Genomic DNA, 26,652 nt, shown 5'->3' with positions numbered 1-26,652 from the left:
TTTGGTGTTTTAAATTAAATATAAATTTAAAAAATCTTGATATTTTCCAAACACAGGAAAGTAAAGTTACTATGAATCATATTTCCGGGATTCATTTTTCTAGGAATCATTTTCCTTGCCAACTTTACTTTCCCGTCAACCAAACATGGCCCAAATGATTTTATACATAACCACAAATTGATCTCGTACACAACCCAAAAAAATTCAGTTAACTTAACACAACATCAAATTTCAGTGCTTAGACTTAAATTAACCATACCAATTTTTTATCCAATAAGTACTATTACATAAGCTTCCCCATCAAAACACCACTCATTACGAGAAGCAAAGCCATGAACCTAATCAAGACATTGAGCTTAAGTTGCAACACAGTTTTATTATTTTGCTGAAAATTAGACGAACAATAAGGACCAATAATAAATTCCATCTCAACAATAAGAACAGAAATAACAAAACTCCATATCACCAAATTACTGCAAGTAAAATAGTGGATGATAAAAGGCACAAATGTTAACAAGATGACATAGTCTGGAAGAAGGGTCATAGTACTGATTTAGTTAACAAAACAACCTATCAATTCATCCACATGTTCATTGCTAGTGTCTCCCTAGTTTGAGTCCACTCGGCTGTTGGCTCAACACTGTCCACATAATCAACGCCTATGTTGTCTTCGTGAGCTACCTCTGAGAAACACCCATCAAGCTCCATTTCTATTGGATCTACCTCCATCTCCCGACGAATAAAATTGTGGAGAAGGAAACAGGTCATAATCAAACGGATTTGAGTCTCAATTGGGTAGAACGACGCACTTCGAAGGATCCCCCATCGCATCTTTAAGACAGCAAATGCGCGTTCGATGATGTTTCGTGCCTTAGTATGGCGCATGTTGAACATTTCTTTTGGGTCTTGTGGCGCCTCCATGCCCGGGCCAAACTCATTAAGATGATAACGAACGCCACGGTATGGTGTGAGGAAGCCATTACTGTTAGCGTACGCATTATCGCACAAGTAGTAACAACCTACACGATCAGCAAGCATACATATAACTTCAGATTCACTACTAATTTATACACACAACTTCATACAAACGGGCTGCTACAATGTAGACCAACATACCTTGTGGCACCTTGAACCCATTATGCCGGGAAACTGCATCTCTTAGAATGCGGGAGTCCCCAGCAGACCCTTCCCATCCGGGTAGCAGATACACGAATTGCATATTTCGATCGCATACGGCAAGGGTATTAGTCGCTATCTGCCCCTTCCTAGTTCTGTATCGAGGCTTGTCGTCAGTGCGGACAAGTACGTTGATGTGTGTTCCATCAAGAGCACCAAGGCACCCCTTCAATGCAAAGAAAAACAAGGTCAGACCATCAGTTATGTACTCATTATTTATTCATATTAATTTTGAGGGAACCAAATAACAATACCTTAAACCATTTCCATCTATGGTCCGTGCAGTTTTCGGGGACAGGAGTGGGTTTGGCCATTAAAACAGAGTGCAGGCTAAGAATTGCACACATCACTTTGTGCACACACTGTGACACAGTGGCCCCAGATCGCCAGAACTGGAATTTAACTCTACGGTTTTTGTCATGATGGGCCAGAACACCCAGGAACATGGCAACCTGTTCCTCAATGCCTAAAGTTCTCCCGATTCGCAAGCCACCCCGCGCATATAGTATCCGACACAACCGTCCAAAAGTGTTGCGGTCCATTCGCAAGTTTGCAATGCAGTCCGCATCACTGATATGAATCAGTCTGTCAAGATGCTTTATTTGGCGGTCCATTTTATTCAAAATACTGTGCCGCTGGTCAAGGATCCTTCTTTTTGACAATCGGGTGCGTGCATTCATGTACTTGAGCAGGAGATCGGTGGTTTCAACACGGTAAAGTAGCATAATATCCTCCAACAGCATGACCAGATCTCCGTATTTGGTTGTGCGGCTGCGCATTTCGTAAGAGGCAGCAGATTTTTGCACCTCTATTTTGATTGAACAAAATACAACTCAACACATACAAGACACAATGATCTCCAAATCAGAGGAAAACTACATCAATTCCGTATCAATTGACGATTCAAATAGCAACAGATAATCCACAAGATATGAACAAATTACCATAACGTATGAAAGCGACTCAACCTAAAATATAGATATTCTCTACCACAAAAAAACAGATATTAACAAATATCAGATTTTATCTCAAATTGGACCCCTCGGAATGGAGAATACAGAGAGAATTCGCGACTTACTTGGGTAAAATGGATTAGAGCTTGCAAATCCTTGTATGTGGGTGGGTGGACTCAATCGTAGGAGACTCGTCGTTCTCTGCACAAAACACAAATCAATTTTAGGAAAGGCAGGTCGAAGGCCATTTCAAATTGTTAGGCCTTCAAGGCCTGAAGCATTGGTGAATGGAAATTGCACTGCGAATGTGTTCTCAAGATGACAACGGCCCTGCTACAACTTTGAATGCACCTCCGAACGGAAAAAAAAAAAACTTAACTCCGATGCTGTTGAATTTTAATGCTGAGGATTTTGTATTGATAAGTGGATGGCAAATAGGGCGAACTCCGACGCTGTTGAACTTTCACACCGCCATTGTAGAACTAGGGCAAATTTAATTTTGGATGAGTTCAAATTCAATTTCAAACTGGGTGAAAATGAGAGTCTTGGGGCACAGTAGACTTTTGGCACTCAATTCTGGACACAGTCTACGATGCTGCTCCAATTAGCACCCTCTTGTCAATAAATGAAAATTGGGTTATTATGGGTGTAATAGTGCGGGCCGAGCTTATATTGTAGGGCCTGGCATAATTGACTAATGGATAGTGAACATCAGTTTTGGTTAAGAAATAGAGCCAAAACTCACTATCTCATGCATAGTGAACAAGCCCTAGAATTTCAATAGGAGTCGATATTATATCGTACACTATGACGAGTTGTGGCAGAGCGAATTAAGAACAAGGTGTATAGTTTTACCCGAAAACACTCTAAACTACGAAAACAAGATGTTTCTTTGTTCGGTCTTGGATTTCCATTTTAGCTTGTTAAATGTTTCTTTTGTTAATTTTTATTATTTATGGTTCCTAATTATGCTCATATTGATTATATAGAAAATAGTTAAGATAACAAAAGAAAAAAGATTAATTTAATTTTAAATCTTTAAGTCGATATAATTATTTATTACATCCACAATATGAAATTCCTAGATCCACCACTACCGACTAGTTCAAAGATCTATTATCCCGATTTCGAACAAGATGAGAATGCTAGGAAGACTTTTCAAGCGTACCAGATCTCCACTCTCTCCATCAAACGCCATCCATATGTTCTAAACTGCGAGGACCTTGTTTTCAGTCTCATCTCAAGCATCCTCAATTAAAAAATAATACTTGTCGTTTTGTGCGAAAACAATACTATTTCCTAGCATTATTATTCGTGTTATGTCCGTTTTCTTAAATGTTTATATTTCAGTTTTAACAATAAAGAAAGATCAAAATTATTTAGTGTGATTCAGCTCCCAAAGGATGTGTCCGCCCGCCACAAAATCATGTAACTTTTGTTAATTATATTTCACGTAATTAAATGGAGTATTTCTCCCATCAACTTTCTCTAAAATGCAAATGTATGAGAACAAAGGTCAATAAGGATGATTGGTTTATTTATTTTGCAAGCCCAAAAACATTGGCCCAGAAAAGGGAGGTCCAATATTTTGGGACTAGTAAAAGTAGTTAAGTACTCCGTATTTGGGATTTGGCTATATTTTTTTTTGCTAAAATCAAACCAAATTGATGTCATGAATTTATATATGCTTGAACTTTATTATAGTCGTACGGTCATACCATCATAGTTGAGTTTTTTTTTCTAAATAGGGTAGTTCCACCTATATTATATTGTACTACTTTGTTCTCTTTCTCACTCTATACTCTCTACTCTATATTCTATTTACTTTGTTATCTCTCCACCTTACAAAGTAACCATCATTTTCTTTTTCTTAATCTCCATGAAGTAATGAAATGTCTCAATTATGATAGAACATAGGGAGTATTGTTGCTTGATATTGATTACCCTATTCAGTATTTGCAAGAAATTGTCCCAAGTATAAACTTATGATCAGTAGGTCAAGAGATTGTCCCCAAGTTTAAGCATTGGGGTTTTTTCAGTAGCATAGCTTATTGCCTTACTTCCAACTCATAATTTCTAACATAGCGGCAAACACTCGCAACCTAAACATTGATTCTTTTTTGAAGTACCGATTGAGATATGGCGAATAGCTACGCATCCTTCCAAGATCACCAAATCATGATTAGCAAATGCCAGCTACTTTTTGTACCTAATTTGTATCTTACACCTATATAGAAAATATTTAAGATGATATTTGTGGTGCAATGGATAAATAATTTAATCGAACCATATATTCTAAATAAGCTAGGTAAATAATCAAAGTTAGACTTTGTGAGATTTGGTGCTTAATTCCGTAGTCGCATTGGGATTTTATCAATCTTGCCTGATTCAGATCATGAAAAGAAAATTACGATCTAATAATTACTCATGTCCATGTTTATTGTGGTTTGAATATATATATTTTTTTAATTATGGTCAGAATAATTTATATATTAATTTACAACTCAAAATAAATTTTTCATTTTAAATCAGTTGTACAATATAGATCAATTATGTTCGGTTAAATGGTCTACTAGGAGGCCTGAGAAATTTTGACACGATATAAAAATCTGACATGAACATGCACAAAATCAATGGATTTGAATCAAATTTTATTATATTCGTGTTCTTATTGGGTTAACCCATTGAACCCGATAATATTGATATAGGTTTGGATGACCCATTAAAAAGTGATATAATCACCGTAACTATTTATTTATAAAATAATAAAGTTTTTAGTTTTATTATCTAGGTTCGTGTAAATCAGATTTTTATTGTACAAATCAAGTATAAATTGTGTAATATCAAATTTTAATTGTGTAAATCATTTTTTTATCAAATAATATCATATGTTAATCATGTAAATCATGTTTTACCATATAATATCAGGTTTTAATCATGTAAATTAGGTTCAAATCATTATCATGTCCTGTAAATCCATATTACATAGTGTTGTTAACATATTACATTAGTGTTCCGGTTGAGATTTTTTTGAATATATCATGTTATCACGTAGTATTTGGAAAACGATACTTTTAATCAAACAACCTTGTTATTGCGTCGTGTTAGCCTATTATCGATCAAATAAATCGAAAAGAAGAGTGCAACCAGTTAGTACATTTTAATACGTTTACAATTCTTCAATCCCTTTCCTAACTTTGGATAATCACGTTCCCAGCTTAACTAAAAAAAATTAATACTAATAATAAGTTTTCTCTTCGCCTAAATTTGAAAGAGCAAACTTAAAAAAATATAAAAATATATCTATATAATATTTTCTCCTTTTCCTTGATCAAAATCCCTCATCTAGCAAAAGCAGGTTCTTCAGCAATGGTCTCCAGCAACGGCTTCTTCGATCTGCAGAAAGACACCCTCTGCTTGAACTCCGCCACCGAGAAATCATCAATATCGTCGAAATTGAGCTTCGGCTCACCCGATTTCTCAGCAACGCTCTTCACAATCTGCACATCGCCGCCGCCGCTACACGGCAGGATCCTCACGCTCCCCCTCGACATTCGCTTCGCGGAGGAGTTCGCCGCCAGGAACAGAGCGCCCATGTCCGCCGCCGCCACCACCGCGTTAACCTTACTCATCGGAAAAAACACGTACACATTCCCCATCTCCAGATCCTCATCCGCATTCAGCGCGTGGAATCTCCTCCCGATCTGGAGAGACTTGGTGTTCACGACGAAGGAATTTGGCACCTCCAGCATGAGCTCCGCCGCCTTCGTCGGCTCGTGGAGCGGCCGCAGCTCGCCGGAGGGGAAAATGACCTTTGTAGCCCTGCTTGAACCTTTCCCGGCGGGGCCCGAGAGAGTGCATGAGACGTAATTTCCCATTTCTCGAGGGATAAAATGGGTATTTTGCTTCAAAGCTGTGTTGTTTGAGAGAGAAAACAGAAAAGCGTGTGAGGATTTGATGAAGTTGAAAAAATGAGAGGTGTGTATATATAGTGTTTGGGGAAAAAGTCAATTTCAAATTATCTAAATAAAATATTTATTTGACAGTTGTATTGAAGTGTCAAGATTCAACAAATTAATGGAAATGTGATCAAAATTATTTGGTGAGTTTTGGAATGTGTAGGGAGTGGGGTTGGGGATAAAGTAGTTTGGTTTAGTTTGGATTTTAAAATTTTTATTAGTACAGTACTATAATATTTTGTGTTTTGGTAAGTTGTAATTCAATTTTTATTATGTGATGACCGATAAAGGAAAAATTTAAAAACTTAGTATTCCATGTCCATGTTCAAGTAACTATGTGGTCTGAATCAATTTGAATTTAAAAAACTTACTCTTAAAAACATATGGAGAGTTACTATAAATGTGCACACATTATATAATGATTTAACTGTTCCAGTCAGGTAATCTGATTCAATTTTTAAAAAATGGCAAATTCCATGTATTCTTGATAGTACGTTATTATATAAATTTAGGTAAAATGCATGACATATTAATTTTATAGCACAGTAGAAGCTAATGTTTAAATTGAATAAATAAAAAGAAAGTTAGGAGGAGATTGAATTTTAATAAGATAGGAGGCATCCGCGTCTAGTAAAGTAGCATACGAGTTGTAGAAGCGGAAATTTGTTGGTAAAGCGCACATTCCAGTTGGTTATAACTCAATTTAATTAATTTTTATATTGTTTTTGCTTAGGCAATAATTTATGCTTCTGGTACAGTGGTACTTATATGCGCGTGGGTCCCCTTCTCCGCCAGAGTTCCATTTTTATTGTGTCTATAACTCACATAATTTGGTGAGAGTTTACTAGTTTACACGTTTGGTACCAATTCTCTGATATTGAAGATATACAAATTATTCAGATATGTTTGTTTGTTGCTATGTTTTTTCCTTATAAATAGATTTTGGAAAGAGTGGTGATAAATTATTAAATTTATTGTATATTCATCATGCGCATAATTATTTCAATTTACATGATATGCTAAATAGATAAATCAAAACGAACAATGCTAAAAGTGTGTCGAACGAGAGTGGTGCTCACATAAGGAGCCCATATAAGATGTGTAGCATATGCATATCATTCCTCATTTATTGGGTTAGTTACATTTTAACGGGGTTTTTACTTTACATGAATAATCATTCGCGGACCACGGTAACTAAGGGATGAATTTATAATATTATCAATTCCAATTTCAAAACTGAAAAAATGATTAATCCTTCCTTGGTGTAAACTATTTTAAATATCATAAATTAAAATATATGACCTCACTATTATTTATTAGTATTATTAATTCCCCATCACATATCTTTTCAAAATTCTAACGAAAAAAATTGAAATTAGTTAAGAAAAAATATACTACAAAACAAAGAAAAAAATGTCAAATTACTTTATAAAATCAGACACTATATTATACTTATATTTCACTCTATTCTCTTTGACTGCCATTGTAATTATTACTTTGCTATTTTTTTTAACATCTAATTTACTACTTACATTTCTCATTTCACTTTTACAATATTTAATAAATAGATCTCACACTCCAATAATTTATTTCATTTATATATAATTATAAATTTAATACATAAAATTCATATTTCTTATTTTTTCACATTCTTAAAACTCGCAAATAGCATGAGGTGTATTGATAGATGAAGGAAGTATATGTATACTATTATTATGGTTTAAATTTAAATTAACACTTTAAATGCAAGTTATGATATGTTATCCATTTGTATTATTTATAAAATTGTTATGAAAAATATATGAGTGTTTGCATTATTATGACAAATTAAAAGAAAAAAGATAAAAAAAAAAAACATAGTATTTCACCCAAAAATAAGGCATGATTCTTTATCCACGAATTTGATGCAAACCTTTAATGAATCATGATAGTACTAGTTTTTTGGATAAAATAATAATATATTTCCTAAAATTAGGAGGGGAAATTTAGCCATAAAATTGTATAAAAGCGAATAAGCGATCATATGTCCGATTGAAAATTTTGTAAATTTAATGATCTCATTTGGAAATCCATTTATTATTGACTAGAGGAAGATGAGGTTGAATTCATTGCATTTGTTTGTGTCCCATGTTAAAAATCTGCTCTTTTTTTGTAGGAATTTCCTTTTCTTTTGTCAAAAATTTTCCCCAACAATATATTTCTTTAATTGTGAACTTATAATTATGCTTGGACATGGTCTTAATCAGAGCATCGATTCTTAATTTGTTTTCGTAGTGAACAGTGAAAATGATTTGGCAATTGAATAACCAATAATTCATTTTTGAATACTTACTCACTAGTCCGTATAGTACTATCGCTTAGATTTATCATCGATTTTATTTTATTTTTTTATGGTAATTGCAATAACATTAAATTAATTGAGTAGATGATAATCAATACGGAATACTATAACATACAGATAATTTTAGATTAAATCAGCGATTTCGATAGGCTATCTGAAACCTAGTTTTTTATAAATAAAATAGTTGACTTTATATTTTCAATTATAAATTTAAACTCTTAAATACGGAAAAGAATGATAGAGAGAGGGAGGGAGGTGGTTTATGACTCGATTTGAGAAAGTGGGGAGAGTATGGATGAGACTTGAAAAACAATTTTCTTATTGTTTGCTTTAAATTTCTTTGCTCTTACATAAACTTAAAAGAGTGGAGTAGGAAATAATGATTGGTTGGAACTTATTCAACTTAGGGTACGTGGAACATTTTCGTGAATTCACAATTATAATAAAGTTTGATTGAAAGGAGGACTAACGTGCATGTAACAAAAATGAGGTATTAAGTTCAAACTTTAACTTATCAAGATTTATCAATTATCAATTGAAAATTTGAAAAAGATTATCCTTTCCACCCCACCCCCAAAACTATTAAAAAGTACTCTTACAATTTGCAACATAAGTATTTTTATTTTATGTTCCATAAATATTAACCACACCATTACATCATATCACGAATTATATTTAATTGATTTATTTATTAATTAATAAGTGTTTTATAGGTTATGTAAAGCATGCATAAATGTTCTTCAGAATAGGATCACTATATATTTATTAAACCTTGTGCAGTTTAATTATCAGGTGTATGAAATTGGAGGGAGGTTATACATTCTAAATTGGTTGTTTTTGAAGTACATCCCGAATATTTAAAAATTAATAGAATTTCATATATATAAGTAAACGGCTACCTGTAATCGGTTCTAATGTATAACAAGAAATAAAATTCTAAAGTTGCATATATAGTAACTTTCTACAACGTTCAAATTACAAAGTTATAAACAAATAGATGAAAAAAGTAAAAATTTGTAAAAAGGGTTTAGGGTATCTTTTTTCTTAAAATAACATATTTTAAAAAAAATTTATTACCATTATCAATACAGTCCTGAGTATGGGGCCGCCAACGGTCCGGTTCTTTTATGCCTTCTTTTTCTTTTTCCTATTTCCAACATTTCTCATTTAATAATATAAATTCTCGAGATTTTGAGTAATTAATTGAAGAACTATACAGAAATTTTTGCAAAATTATTTAAGCTAAAATATCATCAAGTAGCATAGAAGTGTAGAACAATGCAAGTACATTGACGACGAGTGTATAAACGTTATCGAGTCTTATGATTACCTTGAAGGATATGGGATAAGAAAACTGTTGTTGGAGTGGGAAATACTAATATTATATGGTAGGTTTGTGTTTGACATATAAACACAAATGGCCCTCGAAGAAAGCTGGAAGACATCATGTGCTCTTTCCGCGTCGACAACTTACATTCCTTTAAATATTTCTAATATAATTAAATTTTCAAATTTTTAATCAATCATTTGTGAGTAACGCTCATTATTAACGACAATTGTCAGAAAATAATGTAATGTACCATTTTGTACACTACTCCTATAGTCCTATACTCCTATTACATACTCCTACATGATTGATTGAATATTAGTTTTATAGCCTATGAGGTTTGGGTTTCGTTGGCAACGAAAACACGCGCACACCGTTGCTCATCAATATGACAGTATCCATATCTTTATATATAACAAAAAAAGTTCTACTAGTAAACTACGTATATCATAAAATATTTATACTGTATACATTTATTGGTCAATATAAGAATATGATGTATATAGGGATTAAGTCGACTCAACTAAGGGATTCGATTCGTCTTTGAAGATTTCCCGTTGGATTCCATCATACCGGTCATTAAAGTTGGGTAGGAACCGGTAACAACCTCTTGATTTCTATCTCCTTTATGTATGTGTAGCACTTAAGGACTGAAGGACACTTTGATTAGTTCAAAAAATGTAATTATTATTCCATAGATATTACATCAAAGTCTAGAGATATGTTGATATTTTTAAAGAATAGAGGTCGCATATGATATTATAGCAAAGTTAATGGACTATTTGGGTTCAGGTCAATCCGCTCAGAATGTCGGACTATTCAGGTTATGAATTTTCAACTCTTTTGAACTATCGGGTTTCGGACTAACCCGTCGTGTCAATCAGGTTAATTTTTTTTATAATATATTTACCCAATGTATATTTCAATTAATAAATTTATATCTATAATAAATTCATACGCATACAAACAATTGTTATTTTAACTTTAAAATATTTAACTCATAAAGATATAGTACATTTTTAAAAAAATTTATCATTTTTCCTAAATTAGTAGTATAATTTTTTTTATTTATAATAGTTGTAAAAATAAAAATAAATAGTACCATTACTATAACTTTGAAATGGTGAATTAAAATGGAGTATACTTTTACGATTTAAACAACGTATATAGTAATTAACTTTTAATTTTTTTGAAAAAGTAATGAAAATAGACAAAATAATGATAACCATTTTGGCCCACTCTATATATAGGGCTTCGCTCAATTTGCGGCTGCGGGCTCATTGGATTATGAGTTTTTTTTAGCTTATAAATTTTCAAATTAAATTTTATAAAATTATCAAGCTATTTTTTTTTTAAACAAGCCAAATAAGAAAAGTAGTCTATTTGCAATACTAGTATTAACACTCGTGTTATGCACAGGACATAAGAGTTTCAAATAATAAATACAAAATATAATAAATATAAAATATAAGAATTTTAAAGCAAAGTGAATATTTAAACTATAGAATATACTTATCTTAAATCAAGAATTTACTACTCCTTAATGAATATAATATTATATAATTTTAATTTATGATCTAAATGGAATAAAAATAATAAAATTAATGACAAAAAAAGATGTGTAATCTATCCTAATCTAAAGTGACAGTTTGGTGAAAAGATATTTTTATCCTTTTTGGAGGAAAAATGTAAAGCTATTTTTGTGTAGTCATTTTAAGAAATATCAACCATTGGATAGAAAAAAGGCAGCTCTGAAAATGAGTCCAATCAAATGCAAACTTCTTGAAGAAGATTTTAAACACATTTAAATAGATGCACTAGAATCTGAGTCCAATCAAATGCAAATTTCTTGAAGAAGATTTAAAACACATTTAGATAGATGCACTAGAATCTGCATTTTTTGGTTTTATAATTGCAGTATAGTAGGTGTGGCTCTGCTTGGAATCAGACGACGTGAGGCGACGAGGAGACGCCGGAGAGGAAGAGGAAGCGGCGCCGTTGATACTGTCATGTGAGGAACAAAGGTGAAATCTTTTGAACACCAAATGACCAAAACTCAAGTTTTAAATTAGAACTCTTAGGAACATGAAATAAAATGAACAAAAAAATATCTCACCCCACCGATGAAGGGAGACGACACTGGTGATGGCGGTGAGTCTAGCGGCTGAATGCAGTGGCGACAGTGACGTCAACAATGGTGGTGGCGTGAAACCGTGAGAGAGGCGTAAGAAAAAAACGAGAAGAGGAAAGGGAGAGGAATGAGAAAAATCAGCGAGGGGGGCGGTGGCGACGACGACGGAAAGAGAGGTGAGAAAAGGAGAGGGCGGCGGTGGTTGCTGCCCGAGAGAGCTGCTGGAGATCACCACAGCTAGGTTGGCGTGTGAGGGCGGGTGACGAAGGCGAGGAACGATGGCTAGGCGAGCTATGCAGTGTGGCGGGTGTGGAGGAAGCAAGTGGGCGGCGAATCACGGACGTCGAGGCAAGCGGAAGGAGGCAGGCGGAGCGGGCGGCGGCGGCACATGGAAGGGAGGAAGGAGTAGGGTACAGTTGAATGGGAAGAGAGAGAAATGAGGCGCCTCATATTAATTTAGGGTTTCTATTTGCTAATTGGGCTCTAATTTTGGGCTTTTAATGTAGCATATAATTTGGGTTCTTATAGTGAATTTATACATGATTAATGTTTTTTTTATTAAATAGAATTTATGTTAAACTCTATTATTATAATTATCATACTTTAAAGCTAGGTTCTAATTTAGACTTTAAATTTATTGTATTTTGTATATATTTTTAAAATCAAATTAAATTTTATATTAATTTCTTGACTATTTTTTATAACTTTTTGTTATATTGAAATTACTTTTAGATTGTAGTTATGTATAAAATTTTATTTATATTTAATATTCAATCACTATCATTTATAAATATACAATACTACTATATATATACCTATTTAAATTCAAACCTAGCTTTAATTTTGTTTTATTATGTATAAGTCTTATCTAAACTCATAGAAATTACGCATTAATATTATTTTAATATTTTTATATGTATTTCATAGATATTATTAGAAAAAATAAATGACCTCCTTTAATTTTAATGGTATACATCCCTCATAATTATATGATAACAATCAATACATAAATTTATATAAAAGTGTACTCGATTTTTTTCATATGATAATACACAATTAAACTTTATATAATTTTTATATTTATATAATAAACTGATTTTTTTTTCTTTGCTTTCTACTCACACATATTTTCTTTATTTGTATATCATATTCTAACTAACTCATACTACTCTTTAATTATTAGTCACACATCTCTTATTTGTCAATTATATTACTCCACTTATATCATAAATCAAATTGTATAAAATTGTTTACTGAAAATTTGAAATATTTTATAGGAATAAGTAAATTATTGATTTAGAGTGGGATAAGATAAAGCATATATATGATTTTGTAAATATTTCTATTGTTATGAATTCTTATTTCCTATAGTTTCATTGGTATTAGTATATTCATTATATGAAAATTCTTATGTCCCGTGCATAGCACGTGGGTTAATACTAGTTAATGATCAAAGAGTAGAAATCAATTGGAATAAGAAATGTACAATAACAGTATATTAGATAAATAAAAAATTAACTTTTAAAGAATATCAATTAAAACACTTTAAAATATCTAATATAGACAAAACAATCACACTTCAATAACATGTTACAAACACTATCAATACATATTGATAAAAAATAAGAAACATTATCATTACGAAGACTTTTAAGAAATTGTGTTAAATGAAAATATAATTTCTTTCTCTTCACCGCTGGATTTGCATAATTTCTCTCTCTTCACCGCTGGTAGCAATAATATGTTTGTAAAGGATCTTGGCGAGTTTGCACTGCCTGGTAGCCGCCTTCACCTTTGTTGTACTTCTCTCTCTTCTTCATCTTCTTTTTCGTCTTCACACCTTTCCTCCCTATCTCTCTCGCCCCGAACCTGTCACTTTCTCGTAGCCAGTCGCCGCCTTGCCGCCACTGCCCCACCTCCATCAGCCTTGCCGCCTTCGTCACCCATCGTCAGAGTTGTCGCCGGATTCCAAGATTCCTGCTATGTTGCAATTAAAAATAAAATTATCAGTAAATCAATCAATCAATAAAAATGCAGATTCAATTAAAGGTGTGTGTATGTATAGGTGCTTTAACTTTTTGAGAAACCACTATTTCATTAGACCAATCTTTGTCCAATAATATCAGCCTCTTTTTTATTTAATAGTTGTCATTTCTTAAAATGACCAAAAGAATAAACAAAATAGCTTCATAGTTTTGTGAAAAAAAAAGATATAACCAAAAGTGGGACTTTAGATTATGTGTTAGATGTTAGATTAGATTTGATGTTAGATGTTAGATTAGATTAACGATTTCTTTTATTTATCAATATTCAAAGTGTGGCACCATTTGCCATTTTATTTTGTTACTACTACGGAGTACTATAATTTCGAGGCAAAATAGAGAACCGCTCAAAACTGTGCAATGTCGAAACCGGCGGAACCGCTCAACTTAACCACCGCCGCCCTCCACCGCGCCGCTCTCTCCTCCCTCTCTCTGCCGCCCCCGCCACCCCCTACTTGCCCCCTCACCTCCCCCCCCGCTTCCCTCCCTTACTCCAAACTCATTCCCCATTCCCGCTTCATCGTCGATGGCTTCAAACACGCCGACCCCAATTTCTCCCTCTCTTACTTCCTCTCCCACTTCCACTCCGATCACTACACCGGCCTATCCCCGCACTGGACCACCGGAATCATCTATTGCTCCTCCACCACCGCCACGCTCCTCCACCAAATCCTCAACATTCCCCGCCAATTGATTTCCCCCCTTCCTCTCGCCCAAAAAGTACTAATCGATGGCTCCGAAGTCTACCTCGTCGACGCCAACCACTGCCCCGGCGCAGTCCAGTTCCTATTCAAGGTGCCGACCACCTCTGGCGGCGCTGATTTTAGGTATGTGCACACTGGTGATTTTAGGTATTCTAAGGAAATGAAGAACGAAAATGCGATCTCTGAATTTATTGGCGCTGATGCTGTGTTTCTCGATACGACCTATTGTAATCCGAAATTTGTATTTCCGAGTCAGGAGGAGTCGATTGAGTATATTGTTGGGGTAATTGAGAGGCTTGGATTTGAGAATGCGAAGAATGTGTTGTTTTTGGTTGCTACATATGTTATTGGGAAGGAGAGGATTTTGTTAGAGATTTCTCGGAGGTGTAAGAGGAAGATTCATGTGAATGAGAGGAAGATGGCGATTTTAAGCGCGTTGGAATTGGGAGAGACGGGAGTTTTTACGCTGGATGAGTCCGAGAGCGATGTTCATGTCGTTGGTTGGAATGTGTTGGGCGAGACATGGCCGTATTTTCGACCTAACTTCACGAAGATCGGTGAGATTATGAGTGAGAGAGGTTACTCGAAGGTTGTAGGCTTTGTTCCGACTGGGTGGACGTATGAACTCAAGCGAAATAAGTTCTCAGTGAGAACTAAGGACTCATTTGAGATTCATCTAGTTCCATATAGCGAGCATTCTAACTATGACGAGCTTAGAGAGTATGTGAAGTTTTTGAAGCCAAAGCGTGTTATCCCCACAGTTGGTGCTGATGTTGAAAAAATTGACAGCAAGCATGCCAATGCAATGCAAAAGCATTTTGCTGGTTTGGTTGATGAAATGGCCATCAAGCAGGAATTTTTGATGAGCTTTGCTCGTGGTGGGACGAAGGCAGTGGATGAAGGGAAGGATATACCTTCCAGGTCTGATGATGTAATAATAGAAGAAAAAGAGGATGCCCCTTCGTCTGCATCACATTGTTGTACTGACATGGAACAGGAGAGTGACAGGAGATCTCCGTGTCCTCAACAGGAACATGAGCATATTGATTCAGAAGATATCAGAAAAGATTGTTTGGAGAAATCTGCACAGGATATGCGGGACTGCCTGCCCAGTTGGGTCACTCTATCTCAGATATTGGACTTACTTAAAAGTTCAGGTGGAAATGTTGTTGAAGCAGTTTCTAATTTTTATGAACATGAAACGGAATTTCATGAACAGGTCCGTCCTGGTGTATTGGTCTCTTGTGCTTTTGATGAAGGCCCAGAAACTAAACCAGTTTCGCCCATTAAATCTATTGTCAAGACTGATCACTCGGAGACTGTTCCTCTGAGTCAGAGTTTTAAATTACCTAGTCCTAAGAGTATAAAGAAAACCGCAAATTCTCCAGGCAAAAGGAAGAGAAACTTTGATAACAAGGGAACAAAGAAAGCAAGAGTTGGTTTAACCCGGAATAGTAATGATTCAAAACAGTCTACCATAACCAAATTCTTTAAAAACAAATTGCCTGTTGTCTCTGAAGAGACCAAAGTTGACGTTGAATTTAATGATTGTTGCAATGACAAAAAAAAGTTTCCCGCTGAGGTTACTGAGTTGTACAAAGATGAGGTGGATCAGTTTATTCAGCTTGTGAATGATGGTGGTGAATCATTAAGAAGCTATGCAGCATCACTCCTTGAGAAGACCAAAGGAGACATCAATATGGCTCTGGATACGTATTACAATAACCATGCTAGCACTGCCAATGACAGTAAAGAAAATTTGCTGGGTAATGATAAATTCAAAGAGTCTGAGTGTACACGTAGAATCTCCTCCATGGAAGGTCATGCTGAACAGAGGAACGCTGTTGAAATCAAGTCTGATATAAAGGACAATCTTTCTGTAGATTGTGTATCTCTGCCACTTGAGCGTTATTCCCCTATTGAACATGGTTAGTTAGTTTATGGTCATCTGACTGTGTAAATTATTACTGTATGTCTCATTTTTGGAGATTATTGCTTCAGTAGCACGCTATTAAAGGGTTAGAATCTTTCCCAGCATGCTGGAGGAAAGGACAACCTGCTCCATACATTCATATAGCCCGCACTTTTGATTTGGTTAAAGAAGAAAAGGGCAGGAATAAAGCTATATCAATGATGTGTAACATGTTTAGGAGGTCGGTTTTCTTGTATTTGATATAAAAATTGAGTCTGTTATATGCATTTGGTGCTAGTATTTTTTTTAATTTTTCCCTTTCCAACTGATCGGCCTGGGCCTTATTATTTTTTTATCATCCATTATACTTCGTTATGTAGTTTATTGGCCCTTTCACCAGAGGATGTTCTTCCTGCTGTGTATTTGTGTACAAATAGGATTGCTCCTGAACATGAAAATACGGTAATATTATATTCAATTTTGTTTTCCTTACACTCTTTCTAGATTTTTGTATAATTTTGTACTGGAACAGTTCAATATAATACAAGAGCTGGAAATGTAATTCCACCCGATAAAATTCTTCCTGTCCTGTTTGTTTTATTCACCTATCTAGCTGTGCATGTATAGTTTATTTACAATACACATATCAAAATTCTGTTCTGGAATCCTTTATTCTGTATGTGATGTTGTAGGAACTGAATATTGGTGGTGGCATTGTTGTTTCGGCCCTTGAAGAGGCTTGTGGGACTAACAAATCAAAAATAAAGAACCTTTATGATAGCCTTGGTGATCTTGGTACACAATATAGTTTGAATTCTTTCTCCTTATGTTGTACAATTATCTGTGCCACTGGTGGGTTTTTTTGTTGCTGAGTAACTTATATTCTATCAGGTGATGTTGCTCAGCTTTGCCGGCAAACACAATCACTACTCTCTCCTCCAGCAGCGCTTACAATCCGGCAAGTGTATTCTGTCTTACAGAAGATAAGGTATGGATATCCTAGTTATGGATTTTGTATGTAGAAAGACAACTCATTTATCTTTTGGTCCATGGCCTCAAACAATTGCATGAGAACAAGGCCCAAAATGTATTTCCATGAATCTGAGCTGTGTCTTATGTGGAGTGGTAAGGCCATGAAATATAGTACCAACTAATGTTCTTTTTTCAAGGTTTTGATGAAAAATATTGCATTTACTTATGCCATGCTAAGTTTTATATATTCCCCTTTTTATAATGTAGTATATCTTCTACTAGTAAATACCTATATATTTCTATTATGTTAGTGGTTTTTTTGTCTCTTGAAACTATTTTTTAATTGATCAACCAATGGGAAACATGTCAATGTATTATTGATCTTCTGAAGTTATAGCTTTCAGATTAGTTATCATTCTCTTCATTTTCTTACAAGTGCATGCTTACTTTGGTACCTTTGCCTGCTGTTCAGGAAAAATTTGGTTTTATAAATCCTGAATGCAAGTACTACTTTATAACAAGTACGGCACAGCTGAGAAGTGCTAAATTTTTTATGTGCTCTTTTGTTAGGTTCTAAATTGGTTCGGGCAATAACATTTTCAATGAACTGAAAATTTTGTGTTATGATACTAGAGAGTTTTTTTGTCGAATTATTTTGTATGTTAGTAATGTGTTCCATGTTCAGGCGATCATATGAGCTATGATTTTATCCTTTCCACTGTATTCTGTAAGCATCTTTCACCTCTACATTGAATTCGTCAGTGTACAAACAGGTAGTGGCAGTACAAGCCGGAAGAAAAGCCTCATTGTGAATCTCATGTGCTCATGTAGAGAGAAGGAGATGAAATTTCTCGTCAGAACTCTGGTACGGTGAAAGTGATTATGCTAGTAATTGGATTATTTTCAAACCACAAAGTGATTATGCTAGTAATTGGATTATTTAAAGTTAAACCAAAATATAAGGCTATAGAAAAAGATCATGCAGCAGTTACAGGGAAACATGAACATTTACAAAAAAAAAAGAAGATATGAAAGCATTGTATCTTCCTTGAGATCTGAAATCGCCTGGCTGAAAAAGATGGTGAGAGACTCCACTGTCTCTCAATTAAAGCTGAGAACGGAATTGAAAAATAATCTGAAAACTTTTCTTCGTACCCTCTTGTAACTTATTTTACCTCCTTGTTAGTCATGATGTAGCGTTACACCATGGGTGCATGGGACTTCACATTTTAATTGGTGTAGGTTAGGAACTTAAGAATTGGAGCTATGATGCGAACTATTCTTCCTGCTTTAGCCCAGGCCATTGCAATGCATTATAAAGGAACAGCTGAAAACTTGAAGGAAGACATTCAGGTTTGTTTAGTTTGAGTTTCTATGTGTGCTGTCTTACATTGGTTTGGTATCAAGTTCTGTTCTGTTATACTCCTTAATATCCTGCTATGTTAATTAATCAACTGTTCAATGAGTAGAATGCTGCAGTTTTGCTCATTTATCTGCTTTTCCTTGTTTTTTGATAGCGTCTCTCAGGTGCTGTAGTTGAAGCATACAACATAGTTCCGAACTTGGTAAGTTATGATTCCATCGTCCTGCCTAATTCGTGTTGGTTGTTTTTATTATCAGTACACTCTGTTTCTGCATTGAATATGATTGGTATCTGCGAAACAGATGAAATCTTGAACTTTCCATTTATTGTCTTTAAAAGAACTTTATTAGATCAGATAAGATGCCTGCATACTTTTTAGTGGAGAATATGTGAGGTGGTGCATGGATGGCTGAAAGATTTTCACGGAGAAGAGATTTGCCTCTCTTTTCCTTATTATTTTTCATGTGATTAATATCTCCTTATCTAGATTTAGTTCTTTCTCTAAATCAGCTAATCTTGACACTTTTGCTTGAGCTTACATAGTCTGGGGATATAGCAGTGCATATGTTCTACTATATTATCTTCTCTGAAACCTGGTGATATAGTAGTGCATATGCCTCTGAATTCATTCCAACAAAAAATGTAACTCCGTTATAATGGATGTAAGGTACTATTTATCTTATGATTGCCCTAATTATTTCGCGGAGTCTCTTGTGGCAAGGTTGTTCCTTTCAACAATTATATCTTGTTGATCAAACACAAACACATGTAGTTACTAGTACGTCTTGATAGGTACTTGTAGAGAGTTGTTTGTGATTGAGATATTATGAACTTGTTGATTCTTCTTGTTGCTTTTACAGGATTTACTCATCCCATCTCTGATGGAAAAAGGGATCCAGTTTTCATCATCAACCATATCAATGGTGCCAGGCATACCAATCAAGCCAATGCTTGCAAAGTTTTGTGACCACTTACTTTGTGTTTGATGTAAAACCGATTATTTTATGTATGCCTCCTTATTTTCATGGTATATAATCTCAGAATCACTAATGGAGTGCTGGAGGTGCTGAAAATCTTCCAAAACAGAGCATTCACATGTGAATACAAGTCAGTTCTATAGATACTTGCTATAACTATTTGCTTTCTTGAATTTTGGTTATATTTATTGCAATTTAAAAGCGGCCAGGAAATCTAGTTAGCTCTTGTAATTTATACAACTAGTACTCAGTTCCAATTATCACCGGCATAGTAATTCTTCAGAACTTATGAGGCTTGTTATTCCATCAGAAATGAGTTTTTTTCTTTACTGAATTATGGTTTCTGGCTTTAGTATTGGGGCAATGTGAATTTTCTGAATGCGATGCTTATCAGCTTAGTCATTGTGCAAGTATTTTGGTCTAGTTAAGACCTAAGCATCAAGAGAATGTTGAAATGCTCCAAGTTTGGGATTTTCTATTTTTTCCTAAATTATATGGTATTTGCACAAGAGAGCACATTTTCCCTCTGAATAGTTCTTGATAGCATGGCTATCTGTAATGGAGTTCAATTTAGAAATCGCTGAACATTTCATTTCCGTTGTGTTTTCTAGATATGATGGTCAGCGCGCTCAAATTCATAGATCTGCGGACGGTTCTATACGTGTCTTCTCGAGGAATGGTGATGAAACCACATCAAGATTCCCAGATTTAGTTCAGATAGTCGTCGACTCTTGTGTGCCTGCTACTGGAGCATTTATTTTGGATGCTGAGGTCAATCTTCAGTCTTCCTTCTCTTTATTTTTCTGTTATTTGTTTGCATTCTGATGCAGATGCACCCAAAATTAGCAATCTACAAATTCATATGTTCATTGCTTGGTTTCAGATTTACAGGGACCATAAGTTAGTAACACATAATTTATTTTGAGTTCAGGTGGTTGCAATTGATCGAAATAATGATCGGAGGCTAATGTCATTTCAAGAGCTATCAACCAGGGAGAGAGGGAGTAAGGATTCCATGGTTGACGTAGATAAAATCAAGGTTATACAGTGTCACTATTTAAAATTTAAAACTGATCATTGAAATGTTTTTGACTTGATCTGCTCAAGTAAAAAAAAAGTTACTATATAAGTTTGTTTAACATTTTATATTATGATATGAAGACTTTGGAGGATGTATTTGAAAAATGGAAACCTGCAAATCTTTTTTATTAACTATGTAATTTTCCTTTAGTTATTGTCTTCCTTTTTCTTTTATCTCAATTTCCTCACCTTTAATGGATTTAAAAGTAACCACTTTTCTGACTACTTGTTACCAAAAAAAATTATAAGATGAAAGCTACTAAATTCACCTTTTCGATGGAAATATGGGCATGCCATTTAGTTTCTAATAAATTTATTAGTATTGCTCACTTCAAAGTTAAAAAGGCATTATTCATATGAAGATGAGTATAAAGATCATTTAAGGGTCATATGTTTACTCGGAATACTCATTAAGTCCTCCGCTGAGAAAAGTAATCAGATTCAAGGAACAATAGAGCAACTCATGAATTATTCAAAATCTAGTATATTGTGGCTCCATGTATAGCAGCTACAAAAAATATACTGGAATATATACATCAGAACATAAAAACTAAAATTCTATATCCTAAGATAAGCAGGTCTGGCAAACTCTTTCTTACATGTTCCAGCTCTATACTATATTTGTAGGTCTGTGCTGAAGCTAGTTATTGTTGGAGGGGAGACTATTGTATCTGATCTCTTCTGTTTTCGCAGGTTGACATATGCGTTTTTGTCTTTGACATTATGTTTGCAAGTGGAGAGCAGTAAGTGTTGCCTACAGCCCTTTAACAATCTGCATCCCCACCCCAAAACTACATATACGCAAAGAGAATAAGGAAAAATAAAATGAAAAGTAGAATACGTATGAAGATGATAACTAGTTTAAAGATGCATTCAACTCTCATACAGATGCTCATACCTAATGGTTGGGTTTGTGCACAACTTGCTCCTGATTTCATTTTCTTGTTTTTGTTAGAAAATTTGTTGTGTTATTCTCAATCCATACAAAATTTTAAATGCAGGTTATTGGATTGGCCCCTGCGTGTAAGACGGAAATGTATGGAATTCCTTTTATTGATCATTTCATACTGTTGTCCTGGATGACATTGTATGTGGCCTAATTTCGCATTCTCTTTGGGGAACCAGATTTGAAGGATTTATTTGGTGAAGAGAGACCAGGTTATTTCGAATATGCTAAAGAAATGACTGTAAGTTTTCTCTGTCTTTTTGATGAATGAGTCAATGACTTTACACTGTTCCTACAAAATAACCAACCTCTGTTTAGATCGAACCCCAAGATGCTTTTTCAAATAATGAAGCTACAACAGATAGGATGAGTAGTTTCCTATCGGACGCCATTCACTCCTCATGTGAAGGGATCATGGTTAAATCTCTTGATGTTGATTCTGGGTACGCTCCATCAAAGCGTTCCGATGCCTGGTTGAAGGTGTTATATATGTTTGAAACTTTTTATTAGAACATTTTATTATGAAGGGGTGTGTAATGCTTTACTCCCTGAGCAAATCATCCTTTCTACTTGCAGGTAAAAAGAGATTATGTCGAAGGGCTAAGTGATTCCTTGGACTTGGTACCTATAGGTGCTTGGTATGGGAATGGAAGAAAAGCAGGATGGTAAATAATACTCTCTATGAAAATGATACTAAGCATCAATCTGGCAGTAATTAATCCTGTGCTGGGTGTAGTGACGATGCTAGTGTCTTTTTTTACACGTCTTCCTGGGAAGAACGCGAAGAATCTTTTGTTTCACGCATGTAAAACTGCATTTATGATATTCCAGGTTCAGTCCGTTTCTAATGGCGTGCTACAATCCCGATACTGAAGAATTCCAGAGTGTCTGCCGGGTCATGTCAGGATTTTCAGATGCTTTTTACAAAGAGGTAAGTCGAAAAGCTAAACTCTATGAAATTGGAGTCTGTTTAGCCTTTGCTGAAAGTTTTTAACATTAAGCAAAGATGAACTTGTTAGTTACGATGGATGTCAACAGATAACTAGTTGTGACTAAATTCTGCAGATGAAAAACTTCTTCACTGGAGACAGAATTCTTTCGAAAAAGCCATCATACTATGGAACAGCAGAAGCACCCGACATGTGGTTTTCTGCGGAACTCGTGTGGCAGATAAAGGGCGCGGACTTCACGGTTTCACCGGTTCATCATGCTGCCATTGGTTTAGTCCATCCATCGCGTGGTATTTCAGTTAGATTTCCTAGATTTATTCGATCTGTCACGGACAGAAAGCCTGAAGATTGCAGCACAGCTTGTGATATAGCTGATATGTTCAGTTTGCAGACCAGAAAAATGGATGTAGGAATCAAAAAATGAGGGAGATGCAGTCGGGTAAGGGTAGGGTTCTTGCTCTTGTAAAAACTTGTACAGTTATTACGTGTAAGTTTTTGAGACATAGCTTTACTACAGCTGTGATCTTTGGTAAACACACTATCGATTTTATTTTGCAATCAATCGGTAACTATGAAACCGAGGGTGAGCAAAATAACCGAAAACTGAATATTTGATCTGAACCAAAATGAAATTTAAAATTCAGTTATGTTTTTTCGGTTTTATGGTTTTGTTCGGTTTAAATTTTTGATAAATTTTGGATTTTTGGTTCAATCCGATTTGGTTCGGATGTATAAAAATTGGAAAATCAAATTTCTTCTTAATATACTATATGTATAATATACTAATATTTAAAAATAAATTCTATTTGTATTAAATTATACTCATAAATGTTATAATATTTAGATTTTATAAAGATTGTAGTTGTTTTGATATGCTAATTGGTTGATACAATATAATTGTGTTAGTCTCAGAAAATTAATTTTCAGATTTTAATTGTTTTGGATGTATTGTGTAATTTTAAATTTTTGGATTTGGTTTTTGTCGTTTAGATTTTAGTTTTTCGGATATTTTTGCAACTTTGGTTTTTCGGATTAGTTTTAAGAATAATTTTGTTCGGTTTGGTTTTAATTTTTAAAAATTTTGGTTTTTCTATTTGATTTGACAAAAAATTGAACTGAAAACCTAATAGGCTAATACACACAGCTATACACATTAGTAAAACAAGTTAGATCCAATTAGTTTTTCAAGTATTGATTTGAAGTGCCTCCAGGCTCCAACCCAATTAGTTGTGCAAGAAACAAACATAAGGCCAAAATGAAAGAAACTCCCGCCAAATTCGAAAACCGGCTATATCCGGTTGCGAAGACAGTAGCCAGTCAGTTATATAAATAGTAAAATCAGAAGCTGATAATAAAATTATGTGTTGGATTTTGGGGGTAAAGCTAAGCTCGCTCTTCCGCTTCTGATGTGAGTTGTGACATCCAATTCTCGCTGCGCTTCTCTTCTTCTCTCTTCGCCTTTCTCACAACCAATTCTGCTGCCCCTCCCTTCCTTGAAGTTTGCTCTGCTCGCGCCTCGATCGGGGGCCTTATTTACCAACTCCAACTCTGCCCAATTCTCAACATCCTTGCCCCTCCGATGAGTGCCGTGAACATCACCAACGTCGCTGTGCTCGACAATCCGGCTTCCTTTTTGTCCCCTTTCCAGTTCGAAATCTCCTACGAATGCGTTACTTCTCTCAAAGACGGTAATCTCTTGCCATTTCCCTTTGTAATTTTAGTGCTCACTTTAATTACATATCAATTTGCTCTATTACCACATTTAGGGCTACTTGATTCTAGGTTATGCGTGTTGGAGTTATTCCTTTTTTTGGCGTTTTTTGTGTTAATTGATTTGCAGAATTAGTTGATTCTGGTAGTGAAATTTAAACGGTTTAGCTAAGAAATGTATCGATTTAGTGATGAGGGAAAAAGTTGATTTGGGTGTTTCTAATGGTGAGTTAGGGTTTATGATTGATAAGCTTTTAAGAGGATTTCGACAAATATTGATGTCCTCAGCTACTAGATTGGCAGAAAGAAATCGTGGAGCTTAGGTAGAAATCTACATCATGCTAACCATTCATGGACTACATGCATTTAGACTCTGTTTGGCTATTTAGGACCTCTCCTTGATTTCACATAAAATTGTTTGAGACAGGGAATGATGAATATTCACTCACTCATATAGACAGGATTGAGATCATTCCAAATTCCACTGCTTCAAAAATTCGAAAATGAGGATTATAATTTATTTGGTAACCCATTATCATGTATAACCGGAAGACATTGTTCATTCTACAATGTGCTAGGCAAACAAGTTCACTAAAATGGCTGCAGACCATGAAAATGATGTTTTAGTATATTCATTTGCTTGCATGTCCATTCTATAAGAGGTTACTTCTGCAATTAGACTTAACAACTCATGATTAGTAAACAAGTGCGCCATGACTATGAGGATGGCACTTCCACCAATATTCTGGGATGGAGCCGTTACTGACTTTAGAACCCCTCAAAGTAGATAAAGGATGTAAAGAAGGAAAAAGCAAGAGGGTAATGACATTGAAGCCACCATTCTTTCATATTCCTCTGGGAGAAGTAGCAAATAAGGATCTGATTGCTTGTTAGAAATGTATTTTAAGCCTTTCCCAAATACAATTAATTTTTCTCTTTCAGAAATACTGGTGATTAGGTTTTTTCAGTTTTCAAGAAGATCTTTGGATCATTGGCTTGACATAGATATCAAATTTTCACGATAATGTATTGTCTATAAGAAAACTATTCTGCCTATTCCAGTTTGTATTAACTAAGTGCTCTCCAGATCTGGAGTGGAAACTCATTTACGTAGGATCTGCTGAAGATGAAACCTATGACCAACTTTTGGAAAGTGTTCTTGTTGGCCCAGTCAATGTAGGAAACTATCGTTTTGTTTTGCAGGTAAAGCTATAGTCAAGTATTTACGTATTTAAAACTTGAACTACTTTGCATGCTTCTCAAGATCTTATGTTCTCTTTTGGTTATTAATATCAGGCAGACCCTCCAGATCCTTCCAGAATTCGCGAGGAAGACATTATAGGTGTCACAGTGCTCTTATTGACATGCTCTTATGTGGGTCAAGAATTTCTTCGTGTGGGCTATTATGTCAATAATGACTATGGTGATGAGCAGCTCCGAGAGGAGCCTCCCCAGAAGATCATGATTGACAGGATTCAGAGAAACATATTATCCGACAAGCCAAGAGTGACCAAATTTCCCATTAATTTCAACCCAGAAAACAGTGAGAACGGAGAACAAGCACCTTCCCCTGATCACGTTGCTGAAGCAGATAAGCATGAAGAAGAGACGCTCCCCTCAACAAATAATATTTCTGATAAAGATGAGCCTAAAACATGACGCTACTAACTTCTCCAGTCATCATGTTGTGCTGTGCTATCCGCATTTGACATTGTTAGTTAAATTTAGGTCTGAACTAAGTTCTGGCTACTATTTTCTGTCATTTTTGGTTCTTGCATCAGTTATGCCAGCTGCTGTGCTCAATACCATGCACATCTGATTCTTATGCTTCTAACTGAAATATGTTTGTTGTTTTAAAACCTTAAAAATTCTAAGGTGTTCAAGGATTTGTATAGTGTCCAGCCTGTTCAACTTAAAGCTAGGAGCCTCTTTTTCTTAAATTTTAATTTTACTCTTTGATCTTTTTTTCCTTTTTTCTAGAAGCTAAGAAGCCCATCTTTGGCTGGCTTTTGCCTGTTACTTAAGTTACAATTTTGTTCTTGTGATTATTGTCATAACCTTATAAATGTAAAACTATATCAGAAAATTGTTTCTACATTCCTTGATTAC

General features: G+C 34.8%; 3 protein-coding genes across 3 annotated transcripts; 2 read left to right on the top strand and 1 right to left on the bottom strand.

Moving 5' to 3' along the window:
- Positions 1-5,201: 5,201 nt before the first annotated feature.
- On the bottom strand, positions 5,202-6,098 carry LOC125200338 (uncharacterized). The gene has a single exon (XM_048097995.2). It carries the CDS (start codon positions 6,005-6,007, stop codon positions 5,471-5,473), a length of 537 nt encoding a protein of 178 aa, XP_047953952.1. The 5' UTR covers positions 6,008-6,098; the 3' UTR covers positions 5,202-5,470.
- An 8,176-nt stretch (positions 6,099-14,274) lies between these two features.
- LIG6 (DNA LIGASE 6) lies at positions 14,275-23,494 on the top strand. Its single transcript, XM_048098628.2, has 19 exons — positions 14,275-16,561; positions 16,669-16,786; positions 16,926-17,007; positions 17,238-17,340; positions 17,437-17,533; positions 18,280-18,382; positions 18,760-18,870; positions 19,035-19,082; positions 19,741-19,838; positions 19,922-19,987; positions 20,469-20,628; positions 20,789-20,896; positions 21,631-21,680; positions 21,939-21,973; positions 22,063-22,124; positions 22,202-22,363; positions 22,460-22,548; positions 22,715-22,814; positions 22,949-23,494. The coding sequence occupies exons 1-19, from the start codon at positions 14,290-14,292 to the stop codon at positions 23,255-23,257; spliced, it is 4,173 nt and encodes a 1,390-aa protein (XP_047954585.1). The 5' UTR covers positions 14,275-14,289; the 3' UTR covers positions 23,258-23,494.
- Positions 23,495-24,191: 697 nt separating this feature from the next.
- On the top strand, positions 24,192-26,583 carry SGA2 (ASF1 like histone chaperone). Its single transcript, XM_048100245.2, has 3 exons — positions 24,192-24,521; positions 25,631-25,746; positions 25,840-26,583. The coding sequence occupies exons 1-3, from the start codon at positions 24,413-24,415 to the stop codon at positions 26,200-26,202; spliced, it is 588 nt and encodes a 195-aa protein (XP_047956202.1). The 5' UTR covers positions 24,192-24,412; the 3' UTR covers positions 26,203-26,583.
- The last annotated feature ends 69 nt before the right edge of the window (positions 26,584-26,652 follow it).

Source organism: Salvia hispanica, chromosome 2 (genome assembly GCF_029641045.1).
Source record: "Salvia hispanica isolate PSC_SH4W2 chromosome 2, Shi_PSC_v1, whole genome shotgun sequence".
NCBI classification, from domain to species: domain Eukaryota; kingdom Viridiplantae; phylum Streptophyta; class Magnoliopsida; order Lamiales; family Lamiaceae; genus Salvia; species Salvia hispanica.
The sequence above is the reverse complement of the archived record's forward strand: the minus strand, read 5'-3'. Positions and strand labels throughout refer to the sequence as shown.

Bases quoted from the DNA above. Each gene is read 5' to 3' on its own strand.
- LOC125200338 (XM_048097995.2), bottom strand. From the start codon at position 6,007: ATGGGAAATTACGTCTCATGCACTCTCTCGGGCCCCGCCGGGAAAGGT.
- SGA2 (XM_048100245.2), top strand. From the start codon at position 24,413: ATGAGTGCCGTGAACATCACCAACGTCGCTGTGCTCGACAATCCGGCT. The intron at 24,522-25,630 runs GTAATCTCTTGC...AGTGCTCTCCAG, and splicing joins CGTTACTTCTCTCAAAGACG to ATCTGGAGTGGAAACTCATT. The intron at 25,747-25,839 runs GTAAAGCTATAG...TATTAATATCAG, and splicing joins ACTATCGTTTTGTTTTGCAG to GCAGACCCTCCAGATCCTTC.
- LIG6 (XM_048098628.2), top strand. From the start codon at position 14,290: ATGTCGAAACCGGCGGAACCGCTCAACTTAACCACCGCCGCCCTCCAC. The intron at 19,083-19,740 runs GTAAGTTATGAT...TTGCTTTTACAG, and splicing joins ACAACATAGTTCCGAACTTG to GATTTACTCATCCCATCTCT. The intron at 22,125-22,201 runs GTAAGTTTTCTC...ACCTCTGTTTAG, and splicing joins AATATGCTAAAGAAATGACT to ATCGAACCCCAAGATGCTTT.